The following is a 21,639-nucleotide window of genomic DNA, read 5'->3' on the forward strand; positions in this document are numbered from 1 at the left end:
ACCATCTCTAGGAATGCTTACAAGTATTGCTGAACCATGGCCATCTGCATTCAGTGGCCAACTCCAAGTGGGATAGTGCTGTAGTAGCAGCAACAAAAGAGGAAGAGACACGCCTGAGGGGAAGCCATTGACGAGGAAGAAGCAGTAAAGGAGGGTTGTCACAAAGTAAAGGGAAAATAAGTGGAACTTGAAACATCTTCTCTAGCTATTGACTCACTAAGCCGATTGCAGAAACAAGTTTGAGTTTATGTAGAATGGCCAGTTTGAAACTCGGGCAACACTGCTCGAAATCGTGACAAGTCATAGAAACAATAATCCTTTGCTTGTCTTTTCTTTGGGGTTAAAAATGGGTTACATCGAGAAAACTATATTGTTAAATAAAGATATGATTATGATAATTATGTCAACAGTGTGGTCGGTAATATCCTGCTTTAAATTGCAACTAGGATTCTGTTTTAAATATGAGTTGAGGTTGGTCGGTAGCCCATTGTGTCTAGACAAACAAGCCTAAGTGAAACCAAGTCATCATATTGAAAATACATGAAATTTCGAACTCCTAAAAGTATTTTGAAATGCTATTAATGATTCCATTAATGGATATCTGCAAGCTTCCATTGTGGTTGGGGTTCACTCAAAAAATAATGATAATAGGATACACTGCCTTTTCATGTGATAATCATCAAACCTGGCTGGTAGGTGACCAGCAGATCCCCATTCAATACACCATGCTGGCATTCATTTTGTGGAAACACTCCGAAGGCACAACCCCAACTACTTACTCAATAACAGATTTCTTCCTTATTTTATGCAAGATGGTGTAGTTTTTTGTATGTATTTTAAGCTTAATCTTTGACCCTTGATAAACAATTCATGGGGTTTGGAGAGAGACCATGCTGAATGAATGTATACATTAGAGGAAAGGAGAAAACGCTTGCTTCAACTATAAAACACCCCCAAAAACATTATAGTTTTATATATGAGTGGGAAATAAAAAGAAGAAGCTTGAAACAGTGGCTATCCTAGCACTGCAAAGTCTGAGAAGAAAAGCCATCAGGATTCATAACAAGTGGAATGAGAAAGAAATAAAAAAAAATAATAATAAAGATGCTTTTTGTAAGAACATGGGAATCTTTGAAACTCCACACAGATTTCATTTGCTTGTGGCTTTGTGGAAGCAAACAAAGATAAACAAATATGGGAAATTGAAAGTCATTGCAGTTATCCTTTCACACCCACAGATCATTTTGAATTTGACTTTGAATTCTCCATTTTTTTACTCTTCTTATGGTCACAAAGGCTGTAGGCAGCTTTGGACATAGCTAAATTTCTTTTCTTTGTTTATATTTAAGGAATGTTGAGCCATTAATTCTTAATTCTCATGCATAAAAATGATGATGAAGGGGTAGGAAGCTGAAATCTGAACCTTTGAGAAAGAAAGAAAATGAAAAAGAAAACAAAGGAAATGGGAAAACCCCACTTCGGCCAAATTGTTTTTAATGGCAGAAAAACCTGTTGTTATGAGGGCCCATGGACAAAAGGCCTATCCAAAGGAGTGATGGACTCAGCCCTCAATTTGCAATCTATAAAAAATATTGTTTATTTTATTTTATTTATTCTTATTTTACATTTCTTCTCTTACCATTTCTGGTTTCTCATTCTCTCATCATCAGCAGCTGCATGCCAACCTCTGCAACTTCCAAACTACCCACCAACATGTCCTTTTTTGGCTCTCACTTTTCACCTCTTACCCTGGCATCTTTTGTCACCTCTCTCTTCTTCCACTCTTTCATGTTCCGCACATCAAAACAAAGGCAAAGTCTTCAGCTTTCACCTCTTTCTTGAACCCTTGAAAAAACTTGAAATTTTCCAAGAAGGATCCTGTTTTGATGCTAAATATAGTGAGTTTAAGTCTAAAGAGAAGTGCCCATTTTGCGGTTTGCTTAATGATTCTCTTAGTTCAGTCAGTCAAAGCCATATCTTGGTCCCTTTTGGTTCTTTCAAGCTTGGACTTCAGTTTTCTTGGGTTTATCTCTGATCTACTTGCAGATCTTCAAGTATCAGCTTTTACTGAGTTCTGGTCAGTTTTTTCTAATACCCCTCTGTTGTTTGGTAGAATTCTTTGAAATTTCAGCTGGAGATTCATGGTGGCATCTTTGGGGTTAGTGTCAGTTAATTGTAGCTTTGATTGAATGCAAAAAGCTTATTTTTTGTTCATTTTGAAGGTGGCCTAGTCAGCTGGATATTTTCTATTCAAGCATTTGTAACTTATTTGAGGGATCCATTGTTAGGTAGTTGGAGTTTCTGATCTTTTAGATAGTCAATCGTTTATCTTCTGTAAATTTTAGTCAGTTTTGTGAGATACCCAGTTCTTCTTCTTTTTTGAGTCATTCCACGTTTTGGTTTGGGCTAGAGGGATCCTTTTAAAGGTAATAACTTGTTGCCGTATTCTAGCTATCTTCTGGATGATTGTATGGTGGTTGTCATTTTGGCAGCTAATTTACTTGTGTTAAAACCCTTTTCCTATTTTATTGGGAATCTTTAGTTATGTGAATAGGTAGTCAAGCAGATTCTGCATTGCAAATCTCCTCTTGGTGCTTTATATGAAAATGTCTGGAAATGGTCATTGTTTCACCGAGTGGAAGGAGGAATTTGTTTCCCAGGAGCGTGGTAACCGTGTGGTTCACTATTTCTTGAAGGATTCTGCTGGGGAATCCATCCGTGCAGTTATTGGTACTGAGAGGAGTGTTAGGCACATGTTTTATGTTGTTGCTGAGGAGTTTGTGAGGGTATATGGGGCAGAGCATTCAATTCATGCTGGTTTCAAATGGAGGTCGAGAAGAGAGGTTGTGGATTGGCTTACATCTATGCTCTCAAAGCAGCATCTGCAGGGAGATCGATCTAGTATGTATTTCACCTTTTCTTCTTTAGATTCCGTTATTTTCTTGGCTTTAAAATATAGTACTAGTAAATCACATACGGATGCATCATTTACAGTGTACTTAAATATAAGACCTTCTTAACAAAGCAGTTTAGAATTCAGAAGTGATCTACAATTCTGTTTAGCAGGCATCACCCAAGCTTAATGATTAAACTTGGCATCTTCACTTGTCCTTTATATAAGAGTTTAATGTTGAATTTGAGGTCTTCAATGAGTTTTTCTTTACTGCCCATCACATGCTTGTAACTAGATTTCATTTTTCTTCCACATTTTTACAAAATTATAATCTTTATAGAGTCACATATGGTACTACTCTTTTAGATGGATGTAAAAAGATGTCATTATGAACTATTGTTGAACGGTTTGGTTCTTCCTATCATTTATGGTTGAAGCAACAAACTAGGCAAAGTCATTGATCTTTAGAATTCATCTATCTTCTCCAAGGAACCACCATGCAAAGTATCCCTGAAAATTACAGTTTTTATAATGTCTTCAATGACAGAGTCACCAAAACATGAAGCGCTGCTAGCTTTGGCATCTCCTGATTGTGCAATGAACGAGATTAGTGCTCGGAAGGCCCAAGCACTGGATGATATGGTATATCAACTTGATTTTCTTTTTGTTCAGTTCCTTATTCTTTGTTTAGATGTTTACCCGGCACTGACTTTTTTATTACAGAGCCATCTTTCGAGAAATTGGAATGGACCAAGTTCAGATATTGTGTGGTCAGGCACTGCTTGGACATGTGGTAAACAGCTCAAACATTTCCCAGCATTTGGCCGCAATGGGACCACAATAGCGGTAAGCATCAACAAGTAAAGAAAAAGAAAGATGGCACAGATTGATGCTGGACTTTTATAAATGAAAGGACGTGCATGGATCTACTTGCCATACTCTAATAGCATGATGAAACTTGGTCAGATTTGATAAATTTTTAATTGGTAGGCAGGGATTGAGCAATATCATTTCTCCTTGGGACCAGGCATCATACATTTGGATGTGACTTTGTCATTTGTGTTTTCTTTGACTGTGATGTTCACTGATGTTTGTCCTTTTCGTTTCTTTCCTGATGCTCAGGTTCAGTCCTTTGTCTTTGTCATGGCTAAAGGAGAGAATCACTACCTTGCTTACTTGGAGGACATGTATGAAGACAAGCGAGGCCAGAAGAAGGTTAAAGTGAGGTGGTTTCACCATACTAAGGAAGTCAAGGGTGTTGTCCCTGTAAGGAATCCTCATCCAAAAGAAGTTTTTATCACACCTTATTCACAGGTCATTAGTGCAGAGTGTGTTGATGGTCTTGCCAGTGTCTTAACTCGTGAGCACTATGAGAAATGCTCAGCTGTGTTTCCTGATGCTTTTTTAGCCAGAGTGCATGTGTGCTCTAGGCAGTTCAGAAGTAATAAAGTGAAGCCATTCGATTTGAGTAAATTGCGCGGCTATTTTGATCAACCAATACTGTCATGTTTGAATTCCAGTATGTTCTCAGAGCCTGACTCCATGAGCCATGGCCTAAATGAAGAAGGGGAGGAAGAACTAAGTCCCAGTGAAAATGTAAAGCTGGGAAATAAGAGGACCAGAACTAATAGAAAGAGTCAACGGTTTGTGACAGATCATTCAGGAAACAGGATATCTGGCAACCACTTGATGACTTATGAAACTTCATACAAGAAAATAAAATATGCCTTGTCTGGCAAGAGTTTGCTTTCCCTCAAGCATGTTGAGTGTCAACCATGGTATGGCTCAGTTTTCAAGGTTGATGAAAAGATAGAGTTACTGTGCCAAGATAGTGGCATTCGAGGCTGCTGGTTCAGATGTACAGTCTTGCAAGTATCAAGGAAACAGATGAAGGTTAAATATAATGATGTGCAGGATGAAGATGGATATGGCAAGCTTGAGGTATGCTTTAGGCATTAAAATATCGTTTTATCTTTCTAATCAGTTGATCTCAATAAAGTAGCATAGTATGTAAATAAAAAATTTCCATTTGATATTCATCACAAACAGTGGTGATTCAAGTTGATGGTTTGAAATGTTCTGCCACTTTGCAGTGCTGCAAAACTGATTCTTTAGTTTAGTTAATGTAGGTTTGAAACTGGGTTCGATTTTAATAAGCCCTCTCTTATACTTAACTATCAAATTATCTTGACTCTATTTGTTTTCGGTGTTTCTCTTGTTTTCTCTATTCTTCAAGGAGGAAAGAATTGAGAAAATATTGCTATGTAACAGACTCAGCTCTGTCAATATTTTGTATGTAAATGAATTATGACTTGTATGTGTCTCATATTTTTCTCATAAATGTGTTTGTTCTTCTCTATGAAATGAAAGCTGATGCAGTCTCCACTGTGTAGGAATGGATCCCAATTTTCAAGCTTGCTATGCCTGACAAACTTGGCATGAGATACTCAGGCCGCCGAACAATTCGACCTGCTCCTCCTAGCTCTGAAACAGCACTTGCTCTTGAGGTTGGGTCTGCTGTTGATGCATGGTGGAGCGATGGGTGGTGGGAAGGAGTTGTAACTGGAGTCAACAGCAGTGGTGATGATAATCTGCAAGTTTACTTTCCTGGTATATTTGTTTGAGAAGTATATGTTGCAGTTGCTTCTTGTTTATTGTGATCTGATTGATGCTTTCTCTTATCCCACTTCAAATAATAATTACTCTTATGGTGTCAGGTGAAAATCTATTCCTGAGCATACATAAAAAGGATCTAAGAATTTCCAGAGATTGGGATGGGGACCACTGGATTGATATTGAGGCCAGACCTGATATGCTCTCTCTGATATCTACTGCCATTAGCCCAGACATGGACACCAAAGTTTCCATGTCCTCTACTGTTGTCATGGATGCCAAGTTTGACGGCAGCACAATGCCAATGGAAGTTGTTGCTGCCAAAACTACACTCAATGTTGTTCACGGGGAAAAGCCTGAATTAGCTATTCAGGACTGTTCTGGTGTTAAGGAGCTTCAATCATCAAAAGATGAAAAAGAGGGGGATGGTAGTGATTTTAAGAAGCCTCCACCATCAGAAAATGGCGATAATGATGGAAATGCTGATGATGCAAACACCATTCATGATAAACTGAATGATGTGGATGGTAATGACAAAAACAACAATGGCAACAACAGCAATGATGATAAGGAAGGCAAGTTAGAGACGGAGAATGACATGGAGCAGGATTGTAAATCTACGGAACTCGTGGAAGTGACAACTTAGAATGTTTTCAAAGGGGAGTTTTTGATGCAACTGATTCTTTTGTAACGGGGATGTTGGTACTAATGTCGACTAACCACAGCTTAAGTTAGTTAAGGCCCCTTGTAAATAGTGACGCAGGCGTAGTGCAAAGTCATTGTGTTTTGTGTTTGACTTGGTGGCCTTGGTCAGTGTACAGTAACCAGGTTAGTTTTTTGTTGGTTTCTGTTTGTAATTGTTTGTATTAGACATAGGATTCTTGTTGAAAGATCTTTGGTCAGGAGCTCCTCTAAAATGGAGTAAGTTCTTCGCTCAGTTTCATAGTCACGGGCTTTGCTTGTATCTTTGTAAACCCAAATCTCTATTCTCTTATAATGAGAATCATGTTTTCTTGACTTTGTATTCTTGCATACCAGTACAATCACCCCCACAGCCTCCCCAACTGCCTAACACCTGCACCTTCCTTTATCCAATCTATAGATTAGTATAATTTGTAAGTCTTGATGAATTTTTTATTAGTATTATTTTGCAATTATTTATTATTTTTTCCTTTCTGTCGGTAAATTGATCTGTTGTTTGTCTCAGATGGCATGCATGAGGTGAGTTTTTCTGTTTGAAGGTACATGGACAGTTTGGGTCAAATCTTTGACATGGTTCTTGGGGACATTGAGACATAAACACTTTTGGATTGATTTTCTTGGGGATCATTTAGGAAAGAAAATATAAACACTATTGTCTTTCATTGTAATGGGTATAGTTACATTTAAAAGAATATACACCATTAAGATTGTTTGAGTAAAACCCTGTTGAAAGGGTAAAAAATTTTGGTGGATGTATGGGAGAGAAGGCCTGGCATGAATTATGAAGATGAGAGAGGAATGAATCATGGAAAAGGGTTATAATCTCAGCCATTGTTCTCCATCTATGAATTTCATGTCCAGGAATGGTTTTGCTTCTTGATAGCTGAGTTTCTTCGACCATGGCACCCGGGCTCTTGTATCTGCTCCTGTTCCCCTGCACTGGAATTCCCCAAACACTGCAGTCCTGCATATGCAAAATTGGAAGTGTGTCAGGTTTCTGTACATTCAACTTAGACAAGCAATTTCATTGAATTTTTACTGGAATGGAGATCATACATTTGCCTTCCTGGGTAGTTCCAGTCACTCCATCCGGCCGGAGTTATGATGTCATCAAAGTAACAGTTGGAATAGATAGCTCTAGAATAGTTTCCCCAAGCTCTTCCCAGGTAAATTTTACCAGTTCCACTGATTACGCAGTTTACAAATGAAAACCCTGTATTATCATCCGGTGAATCCCTGTGGTGAGCTGCAATCGCTCCATACCTTTTGGCGGTGGACTGAAGCACACAATCCTGATTCAAAGATGCCATGCTGAGTATTTTATGAAGGAAATCTGACAATCATGCTCCAAACTTAGGTAATTTACCTGATAGAGTGATCTTGATCTACCGAAGATGAAGTCGACACTGCCTTGAATGTGACACTCATAGAAGTAGTGCGATCCAGTTTCATCCAGGAGTGTGTCCTGTGACCCGACAACCTTGACCTTGTAGAACATTGCTTTGTCACCAGAAATCCTGAGGGCCACAGCTTGCATTCCATATTCGCCAGGAGCTGCAACAACTGTGTTCTGCAACCAAATTGATCATACTTTACAGCGATGAAATCAACTGGCATTCACTGATTTTGATGAATCAAACAAGAAGGTTAATTATCACCTCAAATGTGATATCGGTTGCACAAAAGTAATCGGATTCTATGGTGACAGATGCTGATTTGTAAGTTCCAAGCTTGCAGCCATTGCTATCTTTATCAGAAGCTTTATCGTTCCAAGAAATTATGGTGTTGGACATCTGTCCTTCGTTCCCGATGAATGATATGTATGGCTTGCATCTTGGGACAATTACTTTCTCCCTGCATGACAGAGATGAATCAACTCCATGGATTGTTTATCAGATTAAAGCATGACCAAAGTTTATCGGCTACCATTCTCGTCTCTCAAATTGCAGACAACCATAAGGTTCTTGCATCACTAAACAGAAAATAAAATATTGTAAGAGACAGAACAGAGAAGAACAATCAATCCCATGAATGTTTTAACTGTCAAATCCATTGAAATCGAAGTGCAGCCAGAGAGATAGACCACTGAAAAGTGTAAAAACATAAATAATTGTGCAATATGCATGCAGACCTGTAAATTCCTGGAAGAATATAAATCTTCACTCTATGTTTATTTCCTTCAGAAACCATATCTATTGCTCCTTGAACCGTGACAGAATCTCCTCCACCATTCTTATCAACCACGATAACACGACTTTGATTATAATCAACTCTTGAGCTCACCCTTGCTAGGTTATGTTCATCCACTTTCATGTCATCCCAACTGATAAAATTCTTCCCATGATACACATCGTTATTAAATAAACCAACTCGAGCACCATGGGAGGAAGCAACAAGAAGCATAACAAAAGCACTGAAGACAAAGCAGCTGTAGCCCATAACTCTGTCGATTCCGTTCTGCCACTACCAATGCATAAAAAAATCCACAAACAAAGCAAACCCCATGTGTTTTTTTCCTTCACTCTCCAGGATTTATACGATCGTTGGTGTTTTCAGGAGTTACAACGCATGAAGTCGAAAGGGTGTGAAAGAGGTGAGAGTAATAAATAAAAGGAGCGTAAGGTGGTGTGTGTGTGTGTGTGTTAAGAGTCCTTTGTGTAACTCAAAGCAAGAAAATCATATCAGAATTGCATTAAAAGGAAGTGTAATCATGGTAGAACAAGGAATAAGAGAAGAAAAGGGTAAGAGTTTGAAGATGTAAAGAATTGATGCAAGGAAGTTCATGAGAGTTTTGTGCATGGCAAACCCTTTTAAAATTATGTCGTTTGAGAGCTTTTCCTGAACATGGAGGGGGTGGTTTCTTGATGTGTTAGATAAAAGAAATTGTGGAAGCAAAACAGCAGTTATGCTCCTTTTAGCTGGAAAACTGAAAAAGAAACAACATTCTTCAATTTACAAAGCCAGCCTCTTTTAATGAGCGGTTTCTTTTTCTTTTACCAGGTTTGATTAGTCTTCTAAAACCACCCCAAGAAGCATAGCTCTCTCCCATGAATCATCACGTCGGAATTAAATTTCTTCGTAAGAAGAGGAGATTCGAATCTAATTCTTTTTGATTTGATAAATAAAGTTATCATTTATCAAAAATACTATATGGAGGTACCATTTTATTCTGAAAAATTAAGATTTAAGACAATGGGATACAACAAAGAGAGACCATTCCCAGTGTTGAAGGATGACAACCAATGTACTTGAGATCTTGATTGCACTTGTAGAGTAGCCCACTCTATGTTTCTCCAAATGTACTGGACAGAGTCTAGAGGATACCAACATGCCCATCTTGACTTTTGTGGAAGTAAGTAAATGAGCAATGATGGGTTTGTCATCATAGTTTCTCTATTGAAATGAGTAGCTCTCTCCTTTCCTCTGCATGTTTGTTATTGAAATTCCAAGGACATTAATGCCTTTTAACCTTAAGTTTTAAAGATTGAAAGAAACATTGAAATGTAACATGTTTACGTGATTACGGATGAGTAATTTTTAACTAAAATCGAATTAATCAAATGAATCAAGTAAATTTAATTAAGACGGTTTAGTTAATTTAGGTTTTGAGTTCATTCAAAAGTGAGTATGGTTAAATCGATTAAGTCGAATTGGTTTTAGTTTTGAATTTTTAATTTATGTCTATAATTGGATTAGGATTGACTTTTAAATAAAACCACTCAAGTAAGGGTTTCAGGTTTTCATAACAAGGATGAATAACATAAGTTTGATTTTTTTTAAAAAAAGTGAAAGGTTTAAGGCCTCAAATTTGGAGATGTTTCATAATTTTATAATAATATAATTAATTATATTCAAAATATAAAAAAATTAAAATAATTAGTAAAATATGTATTTAATGATTTTCAACAACTAATTTTTTTTATATAAAATTAATTATCTTTTTTATTTATAATATCAATTTTTAAATTTTTCTTTCATTATTTACTCTTTTTTTCTTTAACTTTAATTTTCTTCTAAAAAATACGTAAGTCGTTAGTTATACTATTATCTTTATAAAACCGTAACCTTATTTAAAATTAATTACTTCTTATATATATATATATATATATATATATATATATATATATAATCAAGTAATTTTTTCACTCAAAAATAAATTTAAACAATTAAAAAATATTTAAAAAATTAATTAAAAAATTTTAATTAAAAATTTTACACTTTAAAAAATTAAAATAATAAAATTTTAATAACAAAAATCTTATTTGAATATTTCGTATCATTATCAATAGTACATCATATGATAAGAATCCTCGGCCTCCATTTGGCCCAATAAAAAAGCCCTTTTGTCAAAGATGAGAAGAAAATCTCTGCTTTGGGCTTACCAGAGAGCCCAACTGAAGAAAACCTCTTATCAGAAAGCAGGAGGAGGAAAAGGTGAAAACTTTTGGATAGAACTCTCTGTCTCTGGTGTGAGTGACAGAAGAAAGGTTTCTGAAATCTCTCTACTCCATAGCAAAACAAGGAAAAGATTATTCAATTTTGCAATGGCAGTATCATCAGTCTCTTCAACTCTGATACCTTCTTTAACAATCCCAAACTCTCCTTCACCCAAACCAAAGTTCAATCTTTTATCTCCTTCTTCACCAATCTCTTTCAACCCTTTGAAGCTCAGCAACAATACCCTTAAACTTTCACTGTCACCCACCAAGGTTTTTGCTGCCCCTGAAGCTTTGGAAGAAACACCTGAGGTTTGTAAAAGTTTCTTCCTTTTCTCTTCTTACTTATTGTGAATTTTTTTTTTAAGCTTTTGATTGCTGAGAAATCATGCGAATGAAAAAGGATTAGTCTTTTGGCTTGATGGGGTTGATTTTTTGAAAGTGCATTTGAATAATTCTTTGTTGGTTTGCAATTTCTTTTTATGTTCAAATGAGCCTACTTTATTACTGGTAGTCAATTTTGAAACCAGGAACACCAAAGAAGTGAGCTTAGTTTGATATTAAATTCCCATATTTTGTTTTGAATTTAAGTTTTTTGTCTTGCAGGTTGGAGGTTCAGAGGTGCCTGGTTCTTCATCTGTTAGTGCAGAAGCGGATAAGGTATCTTTTTGAGCTATTTTTTAGATTGTAAATGCTGTTTAAAACTGAGATATTATATTTGGCACTAAAGTTCAAGTAAGTTCTGGATTTCGCCATGTTGTTATGCATTTTATGGGATACTGTATGCGAGCAGCTTATATGTAATAGTATCAGACCTACTCATCCGTCCTGGTATGACATTCTTGTTTGAGGTGATATTCTTGCTTCCCTTGAACACTCCTCTGGAGGAATAGGCATGTTACTTTTAGGAATACATCTTTCAAACCATTGATAAAAGGAAGTACCTTGCCTATCTTCTGATATGATTCTGTGGATGCAACTAGGAAGCTCAGATGGCGAAAGGTTATTTAATTCTTGTCCTGAATTTTGTAGCTTACTATGGCTCTGTGAGAGTTTGATGATAGGTGTTTTCTTTTCATGTGTCATTGCTTCATTATAGAAATCTTTGCATATGTCAGACTGTGTTAGGGATGTCCTGGTTTTTTGTTCCTGTCTCACAGAATGATTGCTGTAGGGACAAGAAACTTATAAAACCTTACCAAGTGTCCTCTCCTTGCACATGGTGATAGTCAAGTATGCTAGTAATTATATACTAGTTAATCTTTACCTGATTGGCATCTAGCTGATCCTCAGAAAGTCTGCTTAGACATGTTTTATTGTCAAACTGTAGAGAGATAAATCATGGAGTTGTCAGACGCTGCCTCTTTTACCTTGTAATACCATCCTGCTAGGAAAGAATTATCTCCTCTCGCATGTCAAACTCCTGAATTGCTTCTATTGAAGAACAGTTAACTGTAATTTACATGAGACTTACCTTTAGACATGGAGTTGATTTGCGAATCAATTGGTTTATATCGGAAGATTGCAAATGGACTGATAGGAAATCCAAGTGACTGAACCAGTAGAAGTCTGATAATTGTACAATGATGAGGTTGAAGAACACTAGAGAATCTAGTTTTGTCTAAATCGATTATATTTTTACCTTGTTTTCTACTAGTTATATTTGAGTTCTGATTCACATTTCTTTTCACAGACGGCACCTAAGCAGAAGATTAGAATTAAACTTAGGTCATACTGGGTCCCCCTGATTGAGGACTCTTGCAAGCAGATAATGGATGCTGCACGGACTACCAATGCTAAGACCATGGGTCCTGTGCCGTTACCAACCAAGAAGAGGATCTATTGTGTTCTTAAATCCCCACACGTGCACAAGGATGCAAGGTTCCACTTTGAGATCCGGACACACCAGCGCCTTATAGATATTCTATACCCAACTGCACAAACAATTGATTCTTTGATGCAGCTTGACCTTCCTGCTGGGGTTGATGTAGAAGTCAAGCTCTAAATGAAGCAACAATGTAGCTTAGGTAACTTTTGTATAAGTTGCTAAAGTTGTCCCTTAAATTAAAAGCTGCTTTATTTCTTTCCTTGAAGTTTGAGTAAATAAAAGTGTTTTTTGCAACTCAATGCAACTTCCTTTAAGCTTTTTGAAGAACTTCAAGAGATTGAAATATCAAAAGTACTGAATTGTTAATTGTAGAAGCTGAAGTCTGTTACCTTTCTTTGTTTTTATTTCCAGAAAACATGGAAAGTTGTTTAGTGCATTTGAAGAGAGACATTATTTACATTTACCTTCTCAAATTGAGTCTTGAAATGCCATACTTTATATCTATGACCTGTTTCCTCATTATATCCATAAGCCCTACTGTTGAATCCTCTCCATGTTGTGCATTTGATTAGAAGATAATATTAACTCAAATTGCCTGAAGTGCTTGAGATTAATTTCTATTGATGAACATATTTCAGTGGCCCACATCCACTCTAAGTCATGAATTACCATTCTGATTGTGTTAATTGCTTTGGAACTTTTTGTTACGATACATGTCTGATGCTATACATATTATTTGCTTCTGGCCTGTTTAACTAGGAGATTTTGATCTTAATGTTCATCAAATGGTCAGGGCAATGCTAGGTGCTGGATTCTTTCAAGAACAAGTTCTACTAGGGTAATCGTCATTGGTTCTAGTGTGTAGCGGATGACTGCTCAGTTGTAAAAATCGATAAGGACCTTCTCCGAGCAGCTTTCACTCCCCTTTTTCTTGGTTGGCTTGTAAGAATTAAGAACCATTTTTTTATGAAATCTTACTGTACTAGCATTAACTGAATCAAAATGAGTCATGTAGAGTTTCTCTATGGCTGTTCCTTATGTAATCTCTCTTGCAGAAACTTGTTGGATATGCCAAAAGTGCATATCAAGCACTATTAACCTTTGATTCATATGCTTTTATATAACAAGTTTGTGCATCACTGTTTAGTGTAAGCCTGGCCCCGAATTTTATGGATTTCATACACTTGAAAACCCTGATCAAAAGAAGAATAATCAAAGGAACTGAAAGAGAAGTGGTACAATGGAGTGACCTAACTGTCTGTGAACTATTTGGGGACACCCTGAGATTGATATTGGCTCGAGCCAGTAAATTTTGGGTTCTAAATCCTCTCTATGAATTATCTTTATTGTGTCAGAACCCAGAAATATGTTTTCTTGATTTTTGCTAAATGATTGTAACTCAAGACGAGTGATAAGATTTACGAGTTAGTTTCATTCATAAAATGAGTTTCATTCATAAAATGTTTTAGAGAGTTTGAATTGACATGAAAATTGATAAAAAGTTTCTCTTAAGTTTTCATCGAAGTTCGAATATATTTTCAGAACAAGTAACACATTTTTGAGATAACTGTATCGCTGACGGTATGAATATCTAGAAAACCTATTATCCTATTATATATAATAGGGTAATGTGTTTTTCCTCTGTCTCTAACACATCTTATTTGACTTGCTACAACACAAAGTCTTTTTCTTATTACAGAAACAAGCACTAGCGTATAAAACAGGGTTATTGCAATAACAATAGTTCGGTGACCAATTCTTGGACAAGATGGAACATATTTCAGATAGTGGATTAAGCAACTAAAGACAGGTCAGCCAGTTGTTTTGAGGACATAATCACCCATAGATTCAGCAGTAAAATTCAAGTTGTCCACCGATTTTCAGGATAAAAAGCAAAAGTACTGGCCCTTCTGTACTCACCTTCCATGTGATGCCAAATGAATTGGGATCAAATCCTTCAGGCTCATGCAAATTCCACTTCCAGATTTCTTTCATCTTTGTGGCTACGGCCTCTCAACATCTAAGGAAACGAAAGGAAAGTTCTTCAGGCTGGTGGACATGTCTAGTGCATGCATTCAACATCTCCATGAACATTGACTAATTCCCATGATGATGTTTACACATAATTTTACCAAAAATTTCTTACTGGTTCCATCTGGTGAAGCCTGGCTACTGTCTTTGGATTTTGCTGTCGGCCAGGATAAACCCTTTCCCCAGGTTTTCTACCATAATCTTCTTTCTACTTCCATCATTATTCTAAAGTTTACCATCTGATTGCATGTTTCTCTTCTGATATTTTGGTGCTTCCCCCACATCTCCCTGTCATAGGGCCTACCAAGGCTGCTATTTTTGGGTTCTTTTCTTTAGAGAGGGGGTTTCAACAATTATTCAATTATGGCCTTTTCACATAATCAAACAATGAGTGACTTCGACGTATTAATTATATATATTCAATCTCTTTCTATTGGTTCTATTGAGAATTCAAAGCAAATAATACATCTTTGGATAAATTCAATTTGTGATCTTCTTTCGTTTTAATTTTTGTCACGTAACATATTAATTGACGTTATATGGATAATTAATTTTTATTTTTATAAAAATTAAATTGTTAATTTTATTTAATAAAATTATCAGTTTCTCTACAAAAGTATAAAGTAGTCTTATAGGCAATCCAATTTGGCAAGGTATGCCATTAAAAAACAAAACAAAGATAAACCAATTTGTTTGCATTGGTGACTTTGCAAGTATCATAGTGTAATTCCATTAATTAATTCATTCCTTCATGAGCAAAAGACATTAATCAAGCAATTGAAAATTTGGACACTTGTAACATATCAAACCCCATGAATGTGCTTCCCAGCTTTCTCATTTAAAATGGTTACTTTAAGGACAATTGTGTATACATATATAATGCCCAGGTTTAATCGCTCAAACATGGAGCAAACAAAGGGTGATTCTAGCTTTGACTAGCTTAGATCCTAAGAACAACTGATTTATCATATCCAATGTATCTGGTAAGCCATCCAAAAGGCCAAAAAACAAGAGAAAAACATAGGGTGACTCTAGCTTTGCTTTTCCTTAATGAATAAACAATATGGTAATCATATCACTTTTATAGCATGTTTGGTTGGGGGAATGGCTAAGTCATTCCCCCTTTATTCCCAAGGAATTTTGGTTTCTTTGTTTGGTTGAAAAATGGTCCAAAGAATAACCATTCCTATGGAATGGCTATTCTTCAAAATCTTTCAAAATCAAGGAATAGCTAATACCACCTTTCCCCATGGTATTAGCTATTCCATGATTAAGGAATAAATTCAAAAATTAATAAAGACAAAAATACCCTTTACAAGTTTAAAAAATTACAACTTCATTTGTAAAAAATATTATTTTTCTCTCTTTCTCCTCTTTCTCTCACTTGATTCCAACTTTTAATAAAATATTAATATTAAAATATAAATAAAATACTAATATTTAAATTATCAATTATTAATAAAATAAATTATAAATTATTCCTATTTAAAAACAAAATAAATTAAAAATAAATAAACATAATATCATTTAAATTAGAAACACAATATTAATAATTAAATCATCAATTATTAATATTTTAAATATATTACCAATTATTAATATTTAAAAAATAAAATAAAAAATTAGTCATAATAATATTTAAATTAAATAAAATATTAATATTTAAATTATCTATTATTAATATTTTAACTAAATAATCAATTATTAATTTTCAAAAATAAAATAAAATAAAATAAAATAATTGATCATCATAATATTTAAATTAAATAAAATATTAATATTTTACAATATAAATAATTAAATTATAAATAAATATTAATATTGAAATTATCAATTATTAACATTTTAAATAAATTATCAATTATTAATATTTTAAAAATAAAATAAAATAAAAAGTAATCATAATAATATTTTAAATTAAATAAATATTAATATTTAAATTATTAATTATTAATATTTTAATTAAATTCTAGATTATTAATATTTAAAAAATCTAATAAAAATAAAATGTCATATAAATAATAAAGGGTGTTTTTGTCTTTTTATTTTCTATTCCTTTCTTATTTCAAAATTATTGTTACCAACCAAACACTACAAAAAGTCATAATAATTATTCTTGTCTTATTCCCTTTGTCATACCAAACTAAGTAATAACTATTCTATTCTATTCCCACCTCATTCTATTTCCACATAATAACTATTCTATTCCATTTTTATCTATTTCGTCAACCAAACGTACCATTAAAGTTTTAATCCCGTTTCTGAACTAAGTTTGCTTGGTGGATATGGAGGGAGGAGGCAACTCGATGGGTACCTTATCAATGGTGTGGGGCAGCATTATAAGCCGAAAGGCTTGGATTGGGGGACCCGATCAACAAAAGCAAGCATCTTCAGATAAGATAGGTAAGGGAAGGGGTCTGCCTAGCAATTGCTAGAGGCACCTCTTGGTTTGAACAAAAAGGTGAAAAAGGGGTCATTGGATGGAGGAGGGGTCCTACAAATGATGTTCAAGTTCATCATATAGACCATTGAGGAGGAATATATCTTGAATTCTATTTCTACCTATATGTACAAAAAACTTATTTAATGTTGAATTTTTTAATAACAAAAATGATCATTGAAAGTTGAATTTCGATTTGGTGATCAAGGTATGATTCTGTTCGAAGAACAAAATTCAAATTCTACTTCTTCAGATAAAGAAAGTATTTGCACAAGCCCTTCATTTGTAATAAAAATTAACAATTGTAATTTTACGAATTTCATATTAATAAAAGATAAAATACGTTTTGAATTTAATATGTATATTTTTTAGATTAGAAATGTAAACTCGTAACAAGTGATTTCAAAACTTACTTAACGTGAGATTTCTTATCAAAGATACTAAACTCATGATAAATCTAAATCAAGGTGAATTCCTTTATCTTATGAATGACAAAGTATATGCAATGATAGCTTCCTTCACCTTATGAGGTAAGTATGCCTTTTAAGTCGACCTACGAGTTCATGACAAAATCTTAGATCTAATACCAATTAGTATTTTCTTATCTATATAATATGTGATATGATAATTTATATGAATTCTCCCACAATGATATTATATATCACGTTTATAAAAAAAAATATCAATTAACATTAAATTTGATAATTGAATCAAGTTTATGATGGGATGGTCCGGCCCAACCCGACCCAACCCAGCCCATGAAGAAGTTTAATGTCGGCTAAAAACATAGCAGCCACGCGCACGTGGGCCTCTTCCTCCCATTGTGATTGGCAGATAAAGAGTTCCAATTCAAACTTGGAAGACGTAATCGGCTGTTTGTGACAGTCAAAAGGTTTTTTTTTCCAAACTTACGCGCAAGATGCGTCGAAGTCACGGTGACCAGCCGGCAGCTCATAGTCAAATGTCCTCTTTTTCCTCTCTCTAACAGGTATTCTTCGGGGCACGCGTCATCGCCCACGTCACGGCCCTGTTACACTGTTGCTATCAAAGTTCCAACCTCTTTGTTTTGCCCAAAAGAAAGTATCTTTATTAAAATGTATTTAATAATGATCCATTGATAAGACATAAGAAAATGATTCCCACATTCTCAAATCAATATTTTAATCAATGGGTTATCCTAATTATAAAAAAAATATAAAAATAAAATAAAATTTAATTCAAACTCCGAATATTTTATTTTTTTTGATACATATTCTTTGATCATAAAACCAATATAATTTTTATATATATTTTCTCTTATTAATTTTAAAAGTTATCAGTTGTATGACGTCTGTTATAATTTTACTTAATTTCACACAATAAATTCACAAGTCTTTCAATTTCAAACAAAAACTATCTTTGACCTGATGAAAAGATGCCCAAAATTATTTCTTTCTTATCTATTTCTACATTAATAGGTCTTTATGGGTTTTTTTTCTTTTTTTTTTTAGAGTTAAAGAGCCTATAATCTACTTATATAAGAAACCCATAAAATGTAAAAGCACGTGTGTTTGAAGGGTTAAGAAAATGAAGAAAGTTGTGTGCTGTCTCCATCTCCTTCATCAAACCCCCCCAATTGCACGCTATGTTCTCTCTTTCTTTCTCCTCTCTGCAAGTCTAATCTCTACCTCTAATTTTGGTTCTTCTAGACAAACAAATGGGTGGGTTAGGGGAAGACCCGAACCCGGAAAAGGATGAGAATTGTCAACAGTGTCATCAAAGGAAGAAGTGGGGAGTGTAGCTAGCATCAGCAAAAGGACCACAAATTGACACAAAGGCAATACTATGAAACATTCAATAGGTTATCATCAAGTGGACTTCATGCTATTCCCATCATGTTGTTGTGTACAAAGGGGCACAAGGGCACTCCATTGAGGTGCCCTACCATCTCAATTTTCTTATAAAAGAAAAGGGTTTTGATGCGGTAGTTTCCACTCTTAAGGGTCTAAATTTATAAGGATGATGTGGTTTAGGTTTCATAAATTATTAAGAGAAAATATTTGATGTAAAAGTATTATATAACTTTTATACACCAAATTCTGAGATATTTTTTTAAAGGAAATAAAAATTAATATTAATATTAAAATTTAATGTTGTTTTAAGACCTTATCAGGTCAAAATAATAAATAGTACCTCATCTTCTATGCACTAAATCTTAAGATATTATTTTAAAAAAATAAAAATTGATATTAAAATTTGATGTGGTTTTGAGACCTTATTAAGTCAAAATAATTTTTCATGATTTTGGGATCTTATTATGTCAAAGTAATACTTCATTAATGAGATATTAAAATTTAATCGTATGAAGATGTAATACATTAAATATGCTATCAGTATATCAAATATTAATTCAATTATTTCTAATAAATGACTTAAATTATTATATCGATTTTAATAATCATATTCTTATTTGACTTGAGATAAAGTATTAGTATTAGTATTCTTTTTGTTTGTTTTTTTGGTCATAGGTTTTTTTAAAGTCCCAAATTGATTTTTTTTAGATATTGAATTTGTTATTTTTTTATATTATAAATTTAATTTTTATATTAAAAAACATTAAATATTTTATATGATAATTTTTTTAAAATTTTAATATAAAATGATATCAAAGTTAATTTTTTTTATTTTAATCTTTGTAAAAAAGAAAAACAGATATTTAGAGAAGAAGAGATTACCGTTTCTACCCTTAGGACAGCCTTGAACTCTTTATAAAGTCATGTGAACCAGGACCAAAGTTCCCGGGAGCAGCCACTTCTTTAACCTCTTCTGTTGTAGTTAACTAAATCAAAGGCGGCTTGCTAGAAAATCTTATTTTCCATGAAAGTTCTGGTGACACCTCGACCTCTGCCTCTCCCTTTATATAGCAAGTCTCCTCCTTTCTCTCATCCACACTTTTCTTCTTCGATTTTCCAATCAAGCAAACAGCCCCACAAGCTTTCCAAATCCATGGCTGCTTGTATTGACGCCTCCAGAACAACAGAGCCTTCCCAACTTTCCCAGCGTCCAGACAGGTCTCAACCTGATGAAAATCGTTACAAGTATGTGAATTTTTGCAGACCCACTTTTCCTGATCATGTTTCAAGCATGCCCTTCAACAAGAACCGGACAAAGACCATCCCCACAAGAAAACTTGTTGATTTTCCTTTTGAAGAAGAAGGAGAAGAAGATGTTGATGCTTTATGGCTGGCAATGAAGGAAGAAGCAAGGTTAGATGTTGAGCAAGAACCCATCTTGTCAAATTATTATTACAGCTCGATTTTGTCTCAGAATTCATTAGAAAGTGCTTTAGCAAATCATTTGTCAATCAAGTTGAGCAATTCAAGTCTTCCCAGTAGTACTTTATTTGATATTTTCATGGGGGTGCTTGTGGAAGATCAAGGGATTATAAGAGCTGTTAAAGAAGATTTGAGAGCTGTTAAAGAAAGAGACCCTGCCTGTGTAAGTTATGTGCATTGCTTTTTGAATTATAAGGGGTTCCATGCATGTCAAGCTCATAGGGTAGCACATAATTTATGGTCAGAAGGGAGGAAAGTTTTGGCCTTGTTGATACAAAACAGGGCGTCTGAGGTTTTTGCTGTGGATATTCATCCTGGAGCTAAGATTGGGAGTGGGATATTGCTTGATCACGCCACTGGGGTTGTTGTTGGAGAGACAGCAGTGATTGGAAACAATGTGTCCATTTTGCATAAGGTGACATTAGGAGGAACCGGTAAGGTTTCTGGTGATAGGCATCCAAAGATTGGTGATGGAGTTTTGATTGGTGCAGGTACTTGTATTTTGGGGAACATTAAGATTGGTGATGGAGCAAAGATTGGTGCTGGTTCTGTGGTATTAAAGGAAGTGCCTCCAAGGACTACTGCGGTAGGGAACCCAGCTAGATTGGTAGGAGGGAGGGAGAACCCCATCAAGCTTGACAAGATTCCAAGTTTTACTATGGATCATACTTCACACATCGCTGAGTGGTCTGATTATGTCATTTAGAGGGCTAACTAGTTTTCCGTTTTAGAGTTTTGGATTATAGCCTCATATCGATTCAAGCTTTTTGTTTGTGTTATAAGAGAGAACTGAGGTTCTCCTATTAGCAAACGGGAGTTTCTAGCTGATAGCATTATATTCTAAGCTGGCTTAATTATGCTGTTATGTAGCCCAGCTTCGCTGTAAGTACAATATAGCATATGTTCTTGTAGGAATCATCTTTTTACTTATTGCTAGAGTGCATTGCAGTAGCAACTTTTATATGTATGTTGTTCTTTGACGTTTCCCCAGAAAGGGGACTCACAATCATGCTACTGTCTTGTTAATGAATATGAGAGCTCTGTTTTTGATGGCAGAGTAACCATTTCATAGCAATTTGAAGTTCAATTTTGTTTGACAAATAGTATTGAAATCTAAAAAGAATGTTCATTGTTGTATCCTTGTGTCTTGGATCAAAGCCTTCACTGTTTTCCACAGAGGTTCGAGGTAAGTTTGACCTCAAAATGAGGTAGCTTGATGTTGATAAATAGGGCAGAGGCAAAGGACTAGAATAGAAGAAGGATAGAAGTTATGATGGCATATCTAATTTCTTCTCTACCATTTATTATGTTATAGTTCAAACCATTAAAGTTAGTAGCTAGTAGCATATACAGAGAAGGATCCCTTTTTGTTTCCATGAGAG

General features: G+C 34.7%; 4 protein-coding genes and 1 long non-coding RNA gene across 6 annotated transcripts; 4 read left to right on the plus strand and 1 right to left on the minus strand.

Annotated features, from left to right (window-relative positions):
- The first annotated feature begins 1,619 nt into the window (after positions 1-1,619).
- Positions 1,620-8,133, plus strand: LOC18593312 (Agenet and bromo-adjacent homology (BAH) domain-containing protein). Of its 2 annotated transcripts, XR_016027479.1 has the most exons (7): positions 1,620-2,901; positions 3,441-3,535; positions 3,617-3,739; positions 4,016-4,834; positions 5,287-5,503; positions 5,611-6,334; positions 6,714-8,133. XR_016027479.1 is itself a non-coding variant. In XM_018125108.2 (6 exons), the coding sequence occupies exons 1-6, from the start codon at positions 2,601-2,603 to the stop codon at positions 6,150-6,152; spliced, it is 2,097 nt and encodes a 698-aa protein (XP_017980597.2). In that variant the 5' UTR covers positions 1,620-2,600; the 3' UTR covers positions 6,153-6,523. The 2 variants fall into 2 exon arrangements, 1 of the variants encoding a protein (XP_017980597.2); XM_018125108.2 differs by lacking the exon at positions 6,714-8,133 and having other exon boundaries at positions 5,611-6,523.
- QRT1 (Pectin lyase-like superfamily protein) lies at positions 7,025-8,647 on the minus strand. The gene is made up of 5 exons (XM_088808185.1): positions 8,340-8,647; positions 7,867-8,062; positions 7,575-7,778; positions 7,265-7,500; positions 7,025-7,172 (listed from the first exon to the last, which is right to left on the minus strand). Exons 1-5 carry the CDS (start codon positions 8,645-8,647, stop codon positions 7,025-7,027), a joined length of 1,092 nt encoding a protein of 363 aa, XP_088664311.1.
- A 1,983-nt stretch (positions 8,648-10,630) lies between these two features.
- On the plus strand, positions 10,631-13,624 carry LOC18593314 (Ribosomal protein S10p/S20e family protein). Its single transcript, XM_007020483.3, has 4 exons — positions 10,631-10,956; positions 11,251-11,304; positions 12,338-12,671; positions 13,266-13,624. Exons 1-3 carry the CDS (start codon positions 10,753-10,755, stop codon positions 12,647-12,649), a joined length of 570 nt encoding a protein of 189 aa, XP_007020545.2. The 5' UTR covers positions 10,631-10,752; the 3' UTR covers positions 12,650-12,671; positions 13,266-13,624.
- A 530-nt stretch (positions 13,625-14,154) lies between these two features.
- Positions 14,155-14,987, plus strand: LOC148761367 (uncharacterized). The gene is made up of 2 exons (XR_016027621.1): positions 14,155-14,282; positions 14,357-14,987. It is a non-coding gene; the product is annotated as an uncharacterized LOC148761367 (long non-coding RNA).
- A 4,738-nt stretch (positions 14,988-19,725) lies between these two features.
- On the plus strand, positions 19,726-21,332 carry LOC18593316 (serine acetyltransferase 1, chloroplastic-like). The gene has a single exon (XM_007020486.3). It carries the CDS (start codon positions 19,800-19,802, stop codon positions 20,961-20,963), a length of 1,164 nt encoding a protein of 387 aa, XP_007020548.3. The 5' UTR covers positions 19,726-19,799; the 3' UTR covers positions 20,964-21,332.
- Positions 21,333-21,639: the final 307 nt, after the last annotated feature.

This window comes from Theobroma cacao, chromosome 7 (genome assembly GCF_053813885.1).
Source record: "Theobroma cacao isolate CCN51 chromosome 7, ASM5381388v1, whole genome shotgun sequence".
In the NCBI taxonomy this organism is placed as follows: Eukaryota; Viridiplantae; Streptophyta; class Magnoliopsida; order Malvales; family Malvaceae; genus Theobroma; species Theobroma cacao.

Bases quoted from the DNA above. Each gene is read 5' to 3' on its own strand.
- LOC18593316 (XM_007020486.3), top strand. From the start codon at position 19,800: ATGAAAGTTCTGGTGACACCTCGACCTCTGCCTCTCCCTTTATATAGC.
- LOC18593314 (XM_007020483.3), top strand. From the start codon at position 10,753: ATGGCAGTATCATCAGTCTCTTCAACTCTGATACCTTCTTTAACAATC. The intron at 10,957-11,250 runs GTTTGTAAAAGT...TTTGTCTTGCAG, and splicing joins CTTTGGAAGAAACACCTGAG to GTTGGAGGTTCAGAGGTGCC. The intron at 11,305-12,337 runs GTATCTTTTTGA...TTCTTTTCACAG, and splicing joins TTAGTGCAGAAGCGGATAAG to ACGGCACCTAAGCAGAAGAT.
- QRT1 (XM_088808185.1), bottom strand. From the start codon at position 8,647: ATGGGCTACAGCTGCTTTGTCTTCAGTGCTTTTGTTATGCTTCTTGTT. The intron at 7,501-7,574 runs GTAAATTACCTA...TCTTTGAATCAG, and splicing joins GATCAAGATCACTCTATCAG to GATTGTGTGCTTCAGTCCAC. The intron at 7,173-7,264 runs GTATGATCTCCA...TTGCATATGCAG, and splicing joins AACTACCCAGGAAGGCAAAT to GACTGCAGTGTTTGGGGAAT.
- LOC18593312 (XM_018125108.2), top strand. From the start codon at position 2,601: ATGAAAATGTCTGGAAATGGTCATTGTTTCACCGAGTGGAAGGAGGAA. The intron at 3,536-3,616 runs GTATATCAACTT...TTTTTATTACAG, and splicing joins CCCAAGCACTGGATGATATG to AGCCATCTTTCGAGAAATTG. The intron at 5,504-5,610 runs GTATATTTGTTT...TTATGGTGTCAG, and splicing joins TCTGCAAGTTTACTTTCCTG to GTGAAAATCTATTCCTGAGC.